The sequence below is a fragment of the Calidris pugnax genome, unplaced genomic scaffold (assembly GCF_001431845.1).
Source record: "Calidris pugnax isolate Ruff unplaced genomic scaffold, ASM143184v1 scaffold41, whole genome shotgun sequence".
Lineage (NCBI taxonomy): Eukaryota > Metazoa > Chordata > Aves > Charadriiformes > Scolopacidae > Calidris > Calidris pugnax.
In genome coordinates, this window is record NW_015094509.1 from 9,297,588 (window position 1) to 9,314,782 (window position 17,195).

Consider the following 17,195-nt stretch of genomic DNA (forward strand, 5'->3'; position numbering starts at 1 on the left):
TTTTTTTTTTTTCTTTCAGTGCCCCATATGTGCAGTACAGTTGAGCATCGCTGTGATCACTTCTGCATAAATACCCCTGGCTCCTACGTATGCAGGTGTAAACAAGGATACATTCTGAATGCCGACCAGAAGACTTGCAGCAGTATGTCATCTTTCTTAACTTTTCTCTTTTACGCTCCCAAATAGTGCTTAACATCACACCCCCTTCTTACTGGGCTCATAAAGAAGGACTGAGCTCAGTATATAATGAATGGTAATCATCAGAAAGTGGTTGAAAAGGTAAAGTTGTAATTCTTTTTCTTGTTTTGTGTAAGGGAAGTTCTTATAAACCTTTCTGAAATACATCAAGCTCATTTTTACACACAGCTCTGCAGAGGTACACTGTAACTGCAAAAAATTGCATTTGGATTTTATTGGTGTAGTAAGTTCAACAGTGGAGCAACAATCAGAGGAAGAACTGTTTTATCATCTCACATGAAGTGAACCCAACTGCTTTAATCTTGTCTAGATAGCAACCAGTACTAAGTAGTACAGAAAGGTGCAATAAACCCCATGCGAGAGGACTGTGAAATAACTTGCTGTTCTGAAAAGCTCTGCCTAAGTATAAGGGTTTGCAACCATTCAAAGAATAGTTTTAAAAATCTTGCTTACGCTCTCATTTATTTCTTTAAAAGGGTTGACTTTTAAAGTAATTTGCTTTATAGTTTATAATAACAAACTGTATTTCACTCTAAGTGTGATGTTTGTAAGCAGTATTTCTTTCATCCATTTTAACTTGCTTCCTAGTAATTAGCAGCAGACTACATTAGATGGGTATGCCAAGTTCTTTCTGTATCCACCATTATTTTAAAGAAATTATGCAATGCTATTTTTGGTTACTGGTGGAAAACTTAGTTGCTAAAAATTCAGTTTCTTATCCCATGGCAGTGCATGGATTCAAGTGAAATTTGCCAAACTGATTATAGCCAGAAGAAAAACTTTGGAAAATGTCTTTTCAAAAAGCTGGAGGACACAGTCATGGTGAGAGCATAGGATGTACCCTTCACGATTTATAATTTAGAATCAAGGTGAAGGATGCAGGCTCGAATCCTGACCTTATGTTTGAATTCGCATATTCCACATCTGAGGAGAATGCCATAAAACAATCAGGTAGCTTGGAATTAGAGGGTTCTTAGTCTCTCTTGCTTAGTGTTGTATTTTATATCAAATACTTCATGACCACCAAAACAGCAGGAGTACGTCAGTAAGTGAGGCGACTCGGCAGCTTGGGAATTAAAGTCCTTACACGTGCAGTGGGGCACGTGGTTTCAGTCAGAGCCACAATAAATAGGAATGGGAACAAAACAAAGCCAGCACCGCAGTGATTTGGACATTCTCGCTGCTGCGTGGGCTGCAGTAGGAAACTCCTTTTGAGCTCTTCACCTCCTGTGCTATCGGGCTATGGAATGAGTTCTAGGAATCTCTGTTTTGTAGATCTTCTCACCAGCATCCTTCACCAAATGTAGGCATTTGTCATATGCATGTGCGTGAATTATAGGGGAATTATTTGTGTTAAATGGAACAAATTTAACACTTTAGTTGTGTTTTTGTTTCCTCAAGAAGATGCAAAAAAATTAAATCCAATCTGGAATATTTCCGAATTATTTTTTGGTTTAGCAGCTAAACCAAGACAAGAACAGTGACAAGAAAAATTTTTCACACAGCTTATTTTCTATAGCTCTTCAGAAAGAGGGTGGTCAGAATCCAGATGATGGCTCCAGCTATATAATCATATTTCAGTAATATTCTCTAGCCTATTCTTTTTATTGTGTCCCTCTTAAAATGTTTCTAACTTAAAACTTTCATATCCTTTAAAACTTTCTTTTAAACCCTCCTCGTACTATTAATTTTCTTAAAGAATTTTTAAGAAAGAATTATTTTTTGCTTTCAAATTTTCTGTAAATTATTTGAAATTCAGAATATCTCTTTTTTTTTTAATTCCCTCACACATTTTCCACATCCTCACCCCTAAGATCAATTTTGACAATTGAATTTTTTGACTCAATTAAAAAAAAATAATTACAGGCATGAAAAATTCTTTTTTTTTATTCTGTCTTCTGGGTTTTTTTATTTTGTTACAGTTCCATAGTTTTTATCATCCAGTAGTTCAGCTTCTGGGCACTGCACTGCTTCAAATTACAGACTGATTTCCAAGAGAGTTTTGGAATTGTGTGTAGTTTTCCTACTGGTGACCCATGCACAGTAGCCCTCGGTGTTCACTCTCTACTATTTTTCAAAGCTGCAATGCTTTAGGGGTTTTTTTTAAGCTATGACTCAGTCATACTAGTTTTCCCCACTTACCTGTCACACATGATTTGCTTTACTCTGTTCTTGCTTTGATCATCAAATAGATGATACTAGATTGCAACTTGCTAAATATGAAAGGGGAGTGAGTCATTCAGTGTGTTTGTAGCCTACTTCTAATGGACTTTTTTCAACATCACCAAACTATAAACTAATTCTAGCAATTAGCGCTGGAAATCTAATATTGGGAGCTATCAAATTGGCCTTAAATGTGCTAGGATGGTGCAAGTCATTGATGAAGGAGGGAGATGACACAGTAGCAGTCTAGACAAGGTCAGACCATTATGAATATGAATATATATATGAAAGCTCCCCAGAGAAGTAACAGAATTCATGAGGAAAGGGGACCAAGCCTGGACAAACTGGACAGCTTGTTTCTGGAGGTAAGGGGAAGCACAGCCATATAAAAACCCAGTCTGTGAACGTTTTAGTTACCTTCACTGGCTGCTGATTGTCCGCAAGTGCAGAGACAATGTGTTCCTCAGTTGACCTCTAAGTAAAATAACTCTTCATCATGTTTATATTTAGTGCTGTACATAAATACAACATACACCAGATGTATTTATGCAAGGTTTGGACATATTTCATGGAAGTCACGGAAGTCACAGAATTGTTGGGGTTGGAAGGGACCTCTAGAGATCATCTAGTCCAACTCCCCTGCTAAAGCAGGATTGCCCAGAGCACATTACCCAGGACTGCATCCAGGCAGGTCTTGGAAAATCTCCAGAGAAGGGGACTCCACGACCTCCCTGGGCAGCCTGTTCCAGGGCTCTGCCACCCTCACTATAAAGAAGTTCTTTCTCATATTTGAGTGGAACTTCCCATGTTCCAGCTTGTGCCCGTTGCCCCTCATCCTGTCTCTGGGAACCACTGAAGAGTCCGGCTCCATCATCCTTCAACACACCCTTTAGATACTTGTCAGCATTAATAAGGTCTCCCCTCAGCCTTCTCTTCTCCAGGCTAAAGATTCCCAGCTCTTTGAGCCTTTCCTCGTAAGGGAGATGCTCCAATCCCTCCATCATCTTTGTTGTCCTACTCTCTCCAGTAGTTCCCGGTCTCTCTTGAACTGGGGAGCCCAGAACTGGACGCAGTATTCCAGTTGTGGCCTCACCAGTGCAGAGCAGAGGGGGAGAATGACCTCCCTCCACCTACTGCCCACACTCTTCCCTACGCAGCCCAGGATCCCATTGACCCTCTTGGTGACAAGGGCACATTGCTGGCTCATGGATAATTTACTATCTACCAGGACCACCAGATCCTTCTCCTCCGTACATATATATTTTAACACTTTCTAAATTAAACACTGAAGAAAAGATGAATGGTATGTACCTGAAGTTATACTCTTTTTTCATTCTTCTGCACCTACAGTTATACTCTTTTTTCATTCTTCTGTTTTTTTTTTTTATGTTGTCAGAGTACACCATATCAGTATTCAGTTCTTAAAAACCCTTAACCAAATGGCTTCAATCAGCAATGAATTGACAACTTTGCTTCAGGCTGGAAAAGGGTGCATTTTTCTTTTGAATAGAAGATAGCTTTGTTCCTTGATACAGTTTATTATAACGTTATTTCTAAAGAAATTATTTCCTTGCATTGAATGAAGAAAATCTGCCATACTTTTGATTTGCTGCTTTCCATGAGGATAAAAAGAAAAAGCAACTTGGCTAACTTCCAGAACAAAACTAGGGGAAAAGAAGTTATTTTGTTTAACTTGAAATAGTCTTATATTTATTTCATTAAGATGGTTTTGCATGGCATGTAAAGAATGTTCCTTTCATGTACTCAGACCTAACTTTATTAGAGAAGAGTGGTTATGTTAGATAATGGTTATTCTTTACTCATTACACTGTGTTTGTTTGTTTAAATTAATCTCTTCTATTCTTCTCTAGAGATGTTCGAATCTTACATTAATACACAAAATTGTACAAAAGAGGAAACATAGCTGAAACAAGCTGGAAAATTATCTATTTGTGGGTGTTTATACTGGAATAAGAGAGTTAAATGACTGTTTATGCTGTTCATCATACCATTTGATATGAAGCAGACAGCTATACAAGAAAATTCTTATTTGCTTGGCTGGTTTCCTCAAACGTGACCCAAAAACCTTTTTCGTAGCTGTAAACAATAGTTATGTGCTGAGCAGTCTTTGGGACCAATCCTGAGCAACTCAGAGTACTCTCCTTCCTGAGATTTCACTGGAAAAACTTTCGGTTCTCAGAAAGCTTTAGTCTATTGAAAAGAAAGCCTTTTCTTCTGTTTCATTGCACTACGTGCTGAACTGACATAATCTTTAATGAAATCTTTTGCTTGGGAGGGGTAACACTGTGGTATTTTGCACAAAACTGAAAAAAACCTCAGAAATTAAGTGTCCCCAAGTCTTTTGGTGTCGTGTTGTCCTTTTCTTCCCCTTTCCAACCTCATCATTGTTTATCTGAGAGGGTTATGCCAAAAAAGAAAAAAAGACAAAGATAAACAGGGTTGGTTTTTTCCCCAAAAAACTGAAGAATGCCCTTTGAACTTTTGAGGGAAATATATGGTCAAGCAACTCTACTAGGCACCATTGACTCATCAATTGTTGTTGCCTTCAGCTGAAGGAATGAGCTGCTCAGCTTCAAGTGGCTGTTCCTGCTGGCATAAGACTTCCACTGCTTGACAGAACCTTGGCATGATCTATGTTAAAATGATCTCATCTCTAAAGAGCTGTTCGTAGCTTCCTGAAATTTATTTTTGATCTGTAGTCTACCCGTGAATTATAGAAGGTCCAAGAATTTCATACTCATGCAATTATGTTTTGCAGCTCAGGACCTTTGTGCTGTGGAGAAACATGCCTGTGAGCACATTTGTGTGAACACACCTGGGTCTTACGTCTGCCAGTGCTATGAAGGGTATGAGCTTGATGCAAATGGAAAGAATTGTATCAGTGAGTATGTGTTTGGCAATTCACATTTATCTGTTGTCGCAAACCAAAGGGAAATTTGATGTAAGTTAATATCCAGGTTAGCCATAGACAAGGTTGGGAAGTTCTCATCTCCTGTGTGAGTGGTAAATAATGAAGAATACATACTGGCATGTTCGTAGGCCCTTGCTGATAATGGTGACTTGGGAAAGTTGTTCCAACTAATTTCATGCAGAAAGTAACATTGCTGTTTGGAAACAACACACCAGATGTTTTATTCTAGATCTATGCATGTGGCCATCAATGTACTGGCATGATATATGTGACCATTAAAAAACAAACAAAGCCAGACAAACTTGATAGCTCCTTTTCAGACACAAGTTATACATGGAAAAACTTGAAAGTAGACAACTTTTTGCAATTTCTTACTTAGTGTTATCTTAATGGCAGAGGAGATTTCGTGAAGATGACTTTAAGGAAAGTTTAGCCCTCCTTAAGAATCCATCCACTGTGTGCCTTTAATTTTCACTATGGGCAGTAAAGAAGCAAACATCAGCTGTAAGAATTACAACTCAAAAGAGTGAGTGTGGAAATACAGTATAATAATTTTTTAACACAAAACATACTTCCCTCTCTATTACCATATAAGTATCTCACTCTTCTTCCCCATTTATACGCAGTAAATACTTTTAGGATAATCTTTTTCACTAGCCTATTAGCCTTCTCGTAAACTTTTCATCCCATGTTACATTTTGGGAAAATATTGTCTTCTGGTATCCACCACAAAACCCCCCTAGTGAGTCCTTGAAAAAAATTGCCTTATTTGTTAGGTATTCTCTTCAGGCGAGCACTTAAATGCATGCTTAATTTCAAACACATGCTGAAATCCCATGAAAGTGAGTCCAAGTGAATCCTTGGCCCCAAATCTGCCACAGGCCACCACAATGGTTTTGTCCAACAGCTTACTCTTTCTTGCCATTTTAAACAACTCTAACATAATATAATCTGTCTCTTATTACCTTCACAGAGTTATTAACTTGCAGGATAATCCTGTTTTGAGATGCAAAATAGATGACAGTTTATGGAACTGAAGTTTCTGCATGTAGTTTCTCATGGGATGCACAAATGAGGTTTTAAGGTTTTTTAGATCTAGGATAACATGCAGTTTGAAGAACATTTACTCTGTACTTACTCCTCAGAAACGTTTCCCTGACTTGTAGGAGTGTTTAAATTTCTCGACGTAATTTATGCGTAGCATAATTTGGCAGCTAATACGCCTTTTTAAGAACCTGCTTTCTGAAGCTGAATTGTTTTGCAAATGCAGCTAATAATGGCTATTTAGGCAAGAAGGCCTGTTAGATGTTCTGGCCTAAATTTCTACATCTAAGACCCCACAGAATTTCATCCAATAACCTTAGCTAATCGTCATGACGTTTACCTATGTTAGGATAAAGCATGTATTTCTCGGCTATTGATTTGACTATATCCTGAGACAGAAAATCCATGACTCGTGTTGATAGGTTCTTTCATCCCCAATTCTTTCCTACCATATACTCTAATCCAAAATATTCATGCTTAGTGTCAACAGCTGTTGCTCCTATTTTCTCTGTATTAGTTGAAGGGTCCTTTACAGCACAAGATATTCTTGCCAGGAAGGTAGCTACCATAGCATCATAGGGATAAAAATAAGCTTTGGTGAAATTTTTTGTATGTCAAACATAATATTTGCCTCTATGGTAAATACAAAGTCTACTTTTTCTTATTAAAAGCTTCAAAATGTTTCGATGCGGTTTATTAAATTTCTTGGGGGCACTTGTTTTTTGCCTATTCATAATTTCTCTGCAAAGTCTGAAGAGTGCTATTTGGAGGTGTGATACATCTTTAACATGTTTTTTCCTACCTCCTCACTGACTCTGTTAGGCATGGAGAGATACAGGCTTATTACAGGCTCTATTGATGACATTCGAAGGTTTCATAGTCTCAATTATTTTCAGTTCTTTTCAAAATACAGTTCATGCATGGGTTTGTTATGGTATCTTGCATTTTATAGCTGTCTTTCCTCTCCTCTTGATTTCTTAGTTTAGCAAAAAAACATGAATTCATGCTATTCATGCCCCTGCAATAATTAGCAGTATCCATTGTGGTTTTAAAGCACATTATTAGCACTTCTATTTTTCAATTTTCTTTTGTATTTATTTGACCATTTAACTTTTTCATTTCTTACTGATGCACATGAATGGTTCAATGTATAATAATTATGTTTTACCCATGCAGCACTCAGCCTCTCTACATTTCCTGAACAGGAAAAGATTGTCTGGGTAATTTGAGGTTCTGTTGTTAATTTCTCTGCAAATCCTATGAGCTGTCAGTCTCTAGAATTTGACTTTCCATATATGAACAATTTGAGATTTTTGAAGAATATTCTACTACCAAGGATGTATAGCTTCTGCAGATGTGATCACCAATGAATAATCATCCTTGCTGGAAAATCTTTTAAAGGACACTATGTATAGCACTGAATCAGTAGTGATAACTCAGTTTTCATTTCTCTTAAGCTACTTAACCATTCCTTTCTGTGAATTATTTATTATCAAATGAGCAGGATACCAGAGACCACTGAGCACAATGACAATTTTGCAAAAAGCAGTGACTTCATTAAGGTTACTCTCTCCTCTTCATCCAGAGAGTGAAGAGAGGATTTCAGTAGGACATACACACCGTGGTTCTCTCAAAGAGCCAAAGGTTTCTCTCTAAGCTATCTAAGACTTTTAAAATTTTAACTTTAGCAAAAATAAATGAGAGAGCGCAAGAAAACTCATTTCACAGGCTGTTTTATTAAGTTTTCTTCCTCTTTTCTGATGGGCTAATTTCTCTAGTTAAGGATCAAAGACAATACTAATTGCTTCATTGGCAGTTGTCAGCTAGTTACTTGAATGGCAATAATTACATAAAATCTCACAACTAGCAGCTTACAATGTATCCATTAGAATTGGCAATAATTACATAAAATCTCACAACCAGCAGCTTACAATGTATCCATTAGAATTGGCAATAATTACATAAAATCTCACAACTAGCAGCTTACAATGTGTCCATTAGAATTGGCAATAATTACATAAAATCTCACAACCAGCAGCTCACAATGTATCCATTACAATTGACCACTGACTGGCTAATCTCTCTGAGTGTTTGCAACACACAGTTTTTGAACAAATTTGTAGACTAAACAATAATGGAAACTGTCTGCTCAGTGATAAGTGTGGCTGGCAGAGCACTATCACTTTGCCTTTTTAAACAGCTTTCTATGTGAACTGCCTCCTTTCACATGAAAAACATCCTGTCAGTTAAATTTTGGTGGTAATGAGCCATTCTTTCTCCATCATGCTGCTGGATTCTCAGTTTCTGCACTTTCTTGGTGTTGCTGGACGTCCTGTCCTCTCTTTCTTGGCTCTGGTGCTATACCCATCTCCATATTGCTGCAGCTGTTGGGCTTGGGACCTCTTCTGCTGGCAGTGGTTTGGCTGCTGGCACCTCTTTGCAGTCCTGGCACCGCTACAGTTTTTTGGCTGCTTTCTAGGTTCTTTCGAATCTTCCATGAATCTTCTCTGCTCTTTATTTATTTAATAATTAATTGCTTGCTTACTAAAAGGTCATTAATTCATCCCTTAGAAAAGTTTCTTATTGAAATAGGCGAGAGCTAACATTTAAAACAGAGAGATATCTAATTGTTCACATTCTAGTGTATATCTCATGACACAGTACAGAAATATGATGATAATAAAACTTAAAAAAATTAGAAAAACATTCTGCTTTGGTCTTTTACATGTTGTGTATATTTTCGGCATACCAACTAGAGGATTACAGCACTTCACTATAAGAAATATAGATTTGTAACTTTTTTTAGTTTTTCAGGAAGATTTAACTCCATGGACAACTTACCTACTTGCTGACTTGAATGCTGTTGACAAGTTTCCCTTCTAAGGGGGTACTACCAGAATGAAACATGAAGTTAAAAGTGAAATGAATTTGTAGGTCAATTAGTAGTGTCAATCTGCAAGACTAAGCCTGCCTGCAATTAGGGCAACTTGTATACAAAAGTTATTGAAAAAAAGAAATAATACTTATCTCCAAAAGCAACTGTGAAGCAAATGTTCTCACTTCTTAACTGTGTTAGTGTTGTGTTGAGTTCTATTCTATTCTCAACTTTGCAATTATTAGTTGGGCAATTGCAGGTGTTCTGATTAGGGTTCAAATGCAGAGGAGGAGGTGACTTTATGGAGTCATCCATGTGGGCTTCCCAGGTATGATGCTAGATTTAAAAAAAAAAAAAAAAATATATATATATATATATATTCTTTGGCCTCGTTATTTCTTAATGTGTCTTTTAAAACACTTGAAAATGTGCATGTGGTTAGGATTAATTTAAGAGGAAAGCTGACTAATTGTATGACACGTTATATCCTTGAAATATATACTCGGTAAATACATTTTTATATGAAGCTATTCATTCTGGAAACAGGAAGGTGCTTGCCAGGAAAATGGTCTCACATAGTAGCCAGTAAGTAGTCTAATTTGACTTGATTCAGCACACATATTCTGAAGGATGGAAAGAAGCTCTTTCAAAGTAATGAAATGGGTTCTCCTCTTTCCTGACTAGATGACCTTGACTAAATATCTTATCACACCTGAGTATACACATGATTTGCAAAGACAGGACTATTGAAGAAGGAACTAATTTCATTAAAACAATTTACTGTCTCTTAATGCAATTTGGGAGTCTCAGCAGTATAAAGTAATAAAAAAATTATTTATTTGGCAAAGGAAAGCCGTCTCCTTAAATGTCTAGGTGAAGCTGAGCACATTACTGTCTTCTTCAGAAAGAACCAGCTAAACTTGCCTAATGTGGTCATGGCTGCTCTTTGGGGACAGAACACCTGCTCTGTGATTTATCTTTAATTTCTTCTAAGAGGTTTTTTTTTTTTTTTTTTGTGAAGAAACAACTGAACTTGCAAAGACATAGAACAAACAAATCAATTCACTTCTTTAACACTTTTGAATGGGCTTGACTGAATAAGCTCTAAAGTGTTACCTTATTAGCCTTTGGCAATCAGTCCTGTGAATATGGATTTGTGTAATAGATGACCGGAATTATGAAATAAGTGACTGGACTAGCTACGATGTTTTATTTCTCTCATAAAAAAGGCAATATATAAGCAAAATATCAGTGAATATCAGCCTGAAGCACTTGGGCTTCATAGCTGCAGCTGCTTTGTCCAGGATGAATCTGGAGCACATTAGAGGGAATGACAGTCCCCAGTGTAGAAGGTGTTGCTGTGGGTCTCCTATAGACTCAGGCTACAGGAACAGCTCTTGAGAACTAATACAGCTGGGAGGGAACTAAGGAAAAGTAGAGCAATTCCAGAACTTGGATTGGAAAAACAGAAGACGGAACTAAATCAAGCTTTGCTACACCCTGGTCTACAGTGTGAACATCTGGAGGGAGTTACTGACTGAGGCATGGTTTCCAGACCTGACAAAATATGTTGAGAAGTCTCCTGACTATCCGAGAGTTGATATATCTTCAAAGGGTAGGAGAAATGATCCAGGACTCATGTCAAATCTGATGTACCAACTGGTATTGAATGTGCACTACATTTTGTAGAAAGGCTCTTCAGGACACAAATTATGTCAACTTTTCCTTTTTTTATAGCTACTGTTTGTAGAATCATAGAATCACATGGGGTTGGAAGGGACTTCTAGAGGTCATCTAGTCCAACCCCCCTGCCAGAGAGTAACTAGTGCCATAACCTCTATGCATAATAGTTCTGGGTTTGTTTTTTTAATTGTATGTGTTGGTCTTGTTCTTTTTCAGTTGTAGACTACTGTGCTTTGGATAACCAAGGTTGCCAACATGAATGTGTTAACACAGAGGACTCCTATTACTGTAGATGCCATCCAGGCTTCATTTTAAATCCAGACAAAAGGACTTGCAGAAGTAAGTTGTGATAAAGTTTAATTATGAACAGTTTGTACTTCTTGTCTTCCAATTCTCAGCTGTAATACCCCCACTGGTCCTGGGAACAGTGAATAATGCATCATGTATAGAAAATGCTGGAGTGCTCTCAAAGCCAAAGGTCATGAAAGCAATGAAAGTTGTTTTGGGGGATAGTTTGGGTTTTGGGGAGAGGAGGCAGGGGTAGGGGTCTTTTCTATGAACAGGAAGCTTTTAATGTGAGACCAGGCTTTTTTCAATAGTAAAAGCCAAAAGCTTTGTCTTGCATAGTCTCTTTGATTATCCAGATTTTTCAGTTAGAGTATCATCTCCCTAGCTAGGTAAACAAACAAGTCTGTACAATACAATTTATAATCAGCTTGTAAGCAAGCTAAAATTAAATAGAGTGAGTAGTTCCACAATCAGAAGAAACGTTGCAGCCTATTTTACTATGAACTTTTTTCAATAGTGAGTTCTTTGATTCTGTCTGCTCTGGAAAGATCAGTATCTCATACCAAGCTTCCATGTTTCCACCAGGTTATAATAACTTCATAGCTTTGCTTGTTTATTGTTTGTCAAATGTGATTGTTCCTGGGCTAACAAGCTCAAAAGTTGCCAGAGTTGGGAGCGGATATAAAGTGGAGGGGAACTGACAGATCTCGGTGGAATGGAGATCTTTAACATGTACCACAAAAGTACACTGCTCTGCAAGGGAGTGCAAGCTGGGAGCCAAGGATGGCTACAAAGGCAAGCAGAGTCAATAGTCTCTCTGACAACAAGGCCTTTGGTCCCACAGTACCCAAAGAAGAAGGAGGAAACAGGTCCTTTAACAATAACCAGGTTCAGCCACCTGTCAACTGGTCACCAGACAATTCTGTAGTGTCAAAAGAGGTCTAAGGTCAATTCAGGAAACCAAGTCGGCCAGTCTGCGGGTCAGGATCAGCAGAAGGCCAGGCTAGGCACAGGCGTAGCTGTAACAGCTCAGGCAAGAACCAAGGCTGAGAGCCTGACATTAAATGCAGCTCCCGAGCCGAGGGGCAGAGGCCGCAGACAAGGCTTCTCACAGCTCAGTGCATCTCCGCCATGTTAGCTGCATTCTGATTTGTTGTAAATGCTTTACACTCGTTTAAAATTAAGGGAGAAAATTCCATCAGGTTGAAATTAGGGAAAAATCAAGGTGACTGGAAATGGTAGGCCATAGAGATTGATTCAGAAAGAGTAGACAGGGAGCAATGAGCAAATACCATGTCAAATCATTCTCTTTCAAGATGCATGTCCTGAATCTAAGCATAAATACAACTTACTAAGCCACTTTTCCTTACACTTGATATTTTCTGAGCCTTGCAAATAAATTAAAGCATGAAAGAAAGAACCGTTTAGCTCTTAAAGCTGCAAAAGTGGAGATAGCATGAGAGCTCTTCAGAGCAGAAGTGTCCCCTAGCTCCCATCTGCTGTGAATCACGCTGCCTTTGGGTCAGCAGAAACAAACTTCAGATCGCTGGATTTAAAATGTTTGTAAATTTAAAACCTTTAACATAAATTTCTACATATTTGGCTGATGTACTGAATCTCGAGGACGGTCGCCAGCCAGCCAAGCCTCACACTCACGCCAGACCAGAGCTCTGCATCAGCGAGCAGGCCTGGGCCTGGGGCGCCAGCCCCCAAGATCTCATGATTATCTCTGAATCCCGGCTTTCCTTTCAAAAACAGAAAGTAAGCTTTCATGCTCGTGGCTACAAAGAAAAGCTTGAAAATGTAAATGTTATCAGTGTGGTCATGCATATCTGACAAATATTTTCTCTGGGAATTACTCCAAACCTCTCAGAATGAAATACAAGGAACAGGGCTCCTGAGGGCAGCCCTGCCAACTCCAACCAGTGGAGTGCTCTGTGTGTGGCAGGAAGAGGAGAGGGCAGCAAATTCAGATAATCAGTCAGGCAGGTAAAATTCCTAGCTACTAATTTAACTATTAAGGCGACTTTTGCCACTTGCTGCTCCTCTCAAGAGGATGGATGGTAGTTTCTACTTGTAGTCAGGGGTGCTGAGCCTCAACTCATGTCGATTCACATGAGGTGTAGCTGCTAGAGGTCTTCTGTTAGCATCCTTAATCTGGACTTTGTTAATGAAACCCTGTGGAATGTATTTCTAGTATTCCCAACGTAATAGCCTCAAGGTTCCAGCAAAGATAATAATGCATATTTTGCAACTCTTGTGATCATCTTCAGAATCAGTTACAGAGGAAAAGTCTGTCCTGTGCACGTCAGTTAGCAGGGATTTGAGCAAATAAATGCAACCCCTGCGCTGTGTAGGTCCAAAAGGCATACAGCTATATTCCTCTGGTGCACACACATGGCTTTATGGTTTCTCTATCTTTAGTGCACTCTTGAACAAATCAGATTTTCTAATTATTTTTTTAGTAAACAGATAAGATATCACTGTGTTGGGTATATGTGTATGTTCTTGTGCTGTCATAAAACACTTTGGAAAGTGAAATGTTCTATAAATACATAAGATGGAATTTGTAAATGATAAAACACTCTTCTCAGGTTTTCTTACAAAGTCACATTCTACTTTGTTTTTCGTGAAAATATAGTTGATTGCTAAGGCTTAATACATATATAAAAGGCCCAATTGCATTAGCCCAGCACACATACAAGGAAAGAACAGTTCCTGCCTTAGGAAGCCAATTACCTTTGGGAACAATAATTAACCTCTGAATGTCAGTTTTCAGGTTGTGTAATGAGGTGTTCAAAAGTGCCTGAATGTCATTAAAAATGTGACTTAGTTGATTTATGACTTGTTTACTTTTAACAGTGCTGAGGAGTTAATACTGTTCTTTTATTAGTATAAATTCATTAAGTCCATTGATATAAAACTGAGTGATGGCCAGGCACTCCATTTAAGTGAATGTCAGGTTCTTTGACTTCATCAATAGTGGTAGACACTATGTGGTAAATATCCCAGTGCTTACTGCTCTTTCCTTTTTAAAATACTTTATACACAAATAGCAGTTGCTTCTAGAATTTGCTCATCTTCCCTTTCATGAGCATTTTAAATGGAAGAACCAGGTAGCAAACACCCAGAGCTGTTAAAATGCCAATGCTCCTGCTGACCTGATTGTCCTGCTTTGATCTAATGAACAGCATTCCAAAGCATCTTTGTGTAAATATTACAGATCATATCTAACTTGCTCTGAGTAAAACAAAGAGGGAATTTTTACGTGGCAATGTATAGGACTTTGCTGCAAAATGTTAAGAAATATTTAAGATTATTACTTCTCTACTGCATGTAGCGCATGTGTTCTCAAAGAATTCATTGAAGTATACATATCAGGTATATCTAAGTAGAGCACATATTTGGAAAAAAAGGAACATTTTCTTTTCATAGTGTGAAACAATGTGGTAAAAAGTCAGAATGGTGCCTTGGGGAAAAAAAAAAAAAAGCAAAATAAAACAAAGTAACTTTTTACCGAGCTTATTTCTGAGGAATTCTATTCCTCACTGACACAATTTTTTCCCCATTTAGGACCAGACTATTGTGCTCTTCAAGACCATGGCTGTGAACAGGAGTGTGTTAATACAGATGATTCCTACTTTTGTCGATGCCAAGATGGGTTTAGACTTAATCCAGATAAGAAAACATGCAAAAGTGAGTAATCCTTTGGACATACTAAAGTTCATCTGCTTTTATTTCTTAAACCTCCTGTGAATGGTTTCCTTTCAGAAAGGATGAAAGTTTTCTCTATAATTAAGGTTGAAACAAATGTTTCTTTATAAACTTGAATTTTAACCAAGCCAGTCGTGCTGGAAAATGCTCTTTGCTGTTTTTTAGGCTAGATTGTTTATTAGACGTTTTCTGAAGAGATTTATGAGAATCTGAGAAGTGATATAGGAACCAGAGCGGCTCAGAAACAATAAGCTTATTGCTTATTTGAAATTTTCTGACCTTGTCTTGTAGTGACACAAACAGCTTTTAAAAAAAAAAACACTTCACCTTACGTTGTCCAGTTCATTTAGCCAAGGACAGATGTATTTCGTTAGCTTAGGAGGCTATTGGACAGGTAATATGGTTACTAAAATCAACTTAAAGTCACACATGAAACCCCGCAGTTTCCTTAAAAAAATGGAAAAAACAGCCACGGCAATGTCAGGGTTCTAAACCAATCACACATATTATTTACTTCAAAAAGACTTTGGTGTTACAGCTCTTTTTGAGTGGGGTCCTGGAATCAGCAGATTTTCAAAGTAATGTTGTTAAAATTTAAGGAGGACACAGTCAAAAAATGAACTGGCCTGATCTGGTGATTCAGTTCTTGGCAGGGAGAATTGTACTGCTGAGATTTTATGAATAGGAAGTTTGCCTGGACCAACATAATTATATTTCTAGACGCTTATAAAATTTATCTGGTTTTGGAGCTGTATTTTCTTTCAATCTTAAAGATATGTTCTCATGAAGCACCTTGTTGACACTGTCATTTTTACAGCAATCTGTGCTATTCTGGTTTTTGTTATCTATATGGTATTTTAATACATTCAGGTTTTCATAGATTGGATGCACCTTGGTGGGCATTGGTGCAAAAGAACAGCACTGTGTAGAATATTTATTGCCAAGGATGTAATTGTGAATTAAAGTCAAATTGTAATTCCCATTTGGGGTATTTTTCCTTAACCTTAGGGGGCTTTGGATTTGGCTGTAAACCTGGTGACATTTCCAGCATTAAGCTTCTATTCAAAACTTGTTATAACAAGGCTCATGGTAGATAAGCTTGTAAAATAGAGCAGAACTTTTGTATATATACCCTCTTTATAAATCAGGGAGAATGCATCACTGGTGACCAATACCAAGCATTCCTTCTCCACCGCAATGCATGATTTCTGATAACCACAGGAGCAGGTCTATGGAAGTCAAAGTGAAGTCTTGTGTAGCCAATTGTTTGCAGTCCACTCTCAGATCCTCAGCTCGCTAGCAGGTGCCCAAAGCACAGAATCCAGTATAATTTAAGAAAAGTAAGCCATCTACTTCGGAAACCTTCACAGCTGGCTTGAATTCTTCGCTGTTTTTCTCTCCGTGGAAGTAAACTTGTGTGCTTTAGGTCAGCGTGACTGTGAACATGAATGTGTTAAGATGGAAGAGTCGTTAGTGTGTGAATGTCATCCTGGATACGCCCAACGACATGATGGCAATACGTGCAGAGATGAGTGTGTCTCATGAACTGCAGCGACCAGTTACTGCAGTCAGGGGAGGTGTGAAGAGAATGAGGAAAAGCTCATGGGTCCCTTCTGAGATCTTCCTGAGCTACGCAGACCTGTGTTACTGTAAAGTCCAACATGAGCCAGGCCTAGTGAAGTAATGCTCTAGTGAGGTCCGTGATCCAGTAGACAACTAAAGCATCATCTCCTATCCAAATGATTGGGAAAATGCATTCAGCAAAGGTGTCTTAACACAGAGGCAGTGCTTACTGGTGAACATCTGTGTGCTATGGAAACTGCAGCACACCTGATACTGATAAATGCTGATGTGCAGAGATCTGTAGAGACTTCCCCCTTCCCTATGTGTACACTGTTCAATAAAATGCCCTCTTTTAATAAGAATGTCATTAAATGAAGGATCAGTGTTGCACCAGAAAAACCCAACAATATTGCTTACTTGACATCACCCAGTTTTTAGAAGATACTTTTATTGCAGAGAACCATTTCGCACATCATCTAAAATACTGGCAGCATTTTTCCCTTATGTACTTATGACATATTTTTCCAAAGAAACACTCAGTCACTGACATGAAAAAAAAGTTGATTGGCCAGGGAGTAATTATTTTTAAATAAACTGTTTGTGATAAAGCCAAATTTAAGCAAACTTGGATGTGTTGTAAGAGGTCAGGACTTTTTAACAATTACAGTTTTAGGCTATCGCAAGTTGAATATGTAAAAATTAATATATCCCAAGACACTCATTGTTTTTTAAAAT

At 38.0% G+C, this 17,195-nt stretch overlaps 1 protein-coding gene across 5 annotated transcripts in view; it reads left to right on the forward strand.

Annotated features, from left to right (window-relative positions):
* The window catches only part of MATN2 (matrilin 2), a 69,761-nt gene that overhangs the window by 27,144 nt on the left and 25,422 nt on the right, over positions 1-17,195 (forward strand). For all 5 annotated transcript variants that reach the window (XM_014965534.1, XM_014965536.1, XM_014965537.1 and 2 more), the window contains exons 4-7: positions 20-142; positions 5,141-5,263; positions 11,112-11,234; positions 14,757-14,879. In XM_014965534.1, the coding sequence (XP_014821020.1) occupies positions 20-142; positions 5,141-5,263; positions 11,112-11,234; positions 14,757-14,879 (492 nt within the window). The remainder of the gene's footprint in view (positions 1-19; positions 143-5,140; positions 5,264-11,111; positions 11,235-14,756; positions 14,880-17,195) is intronic.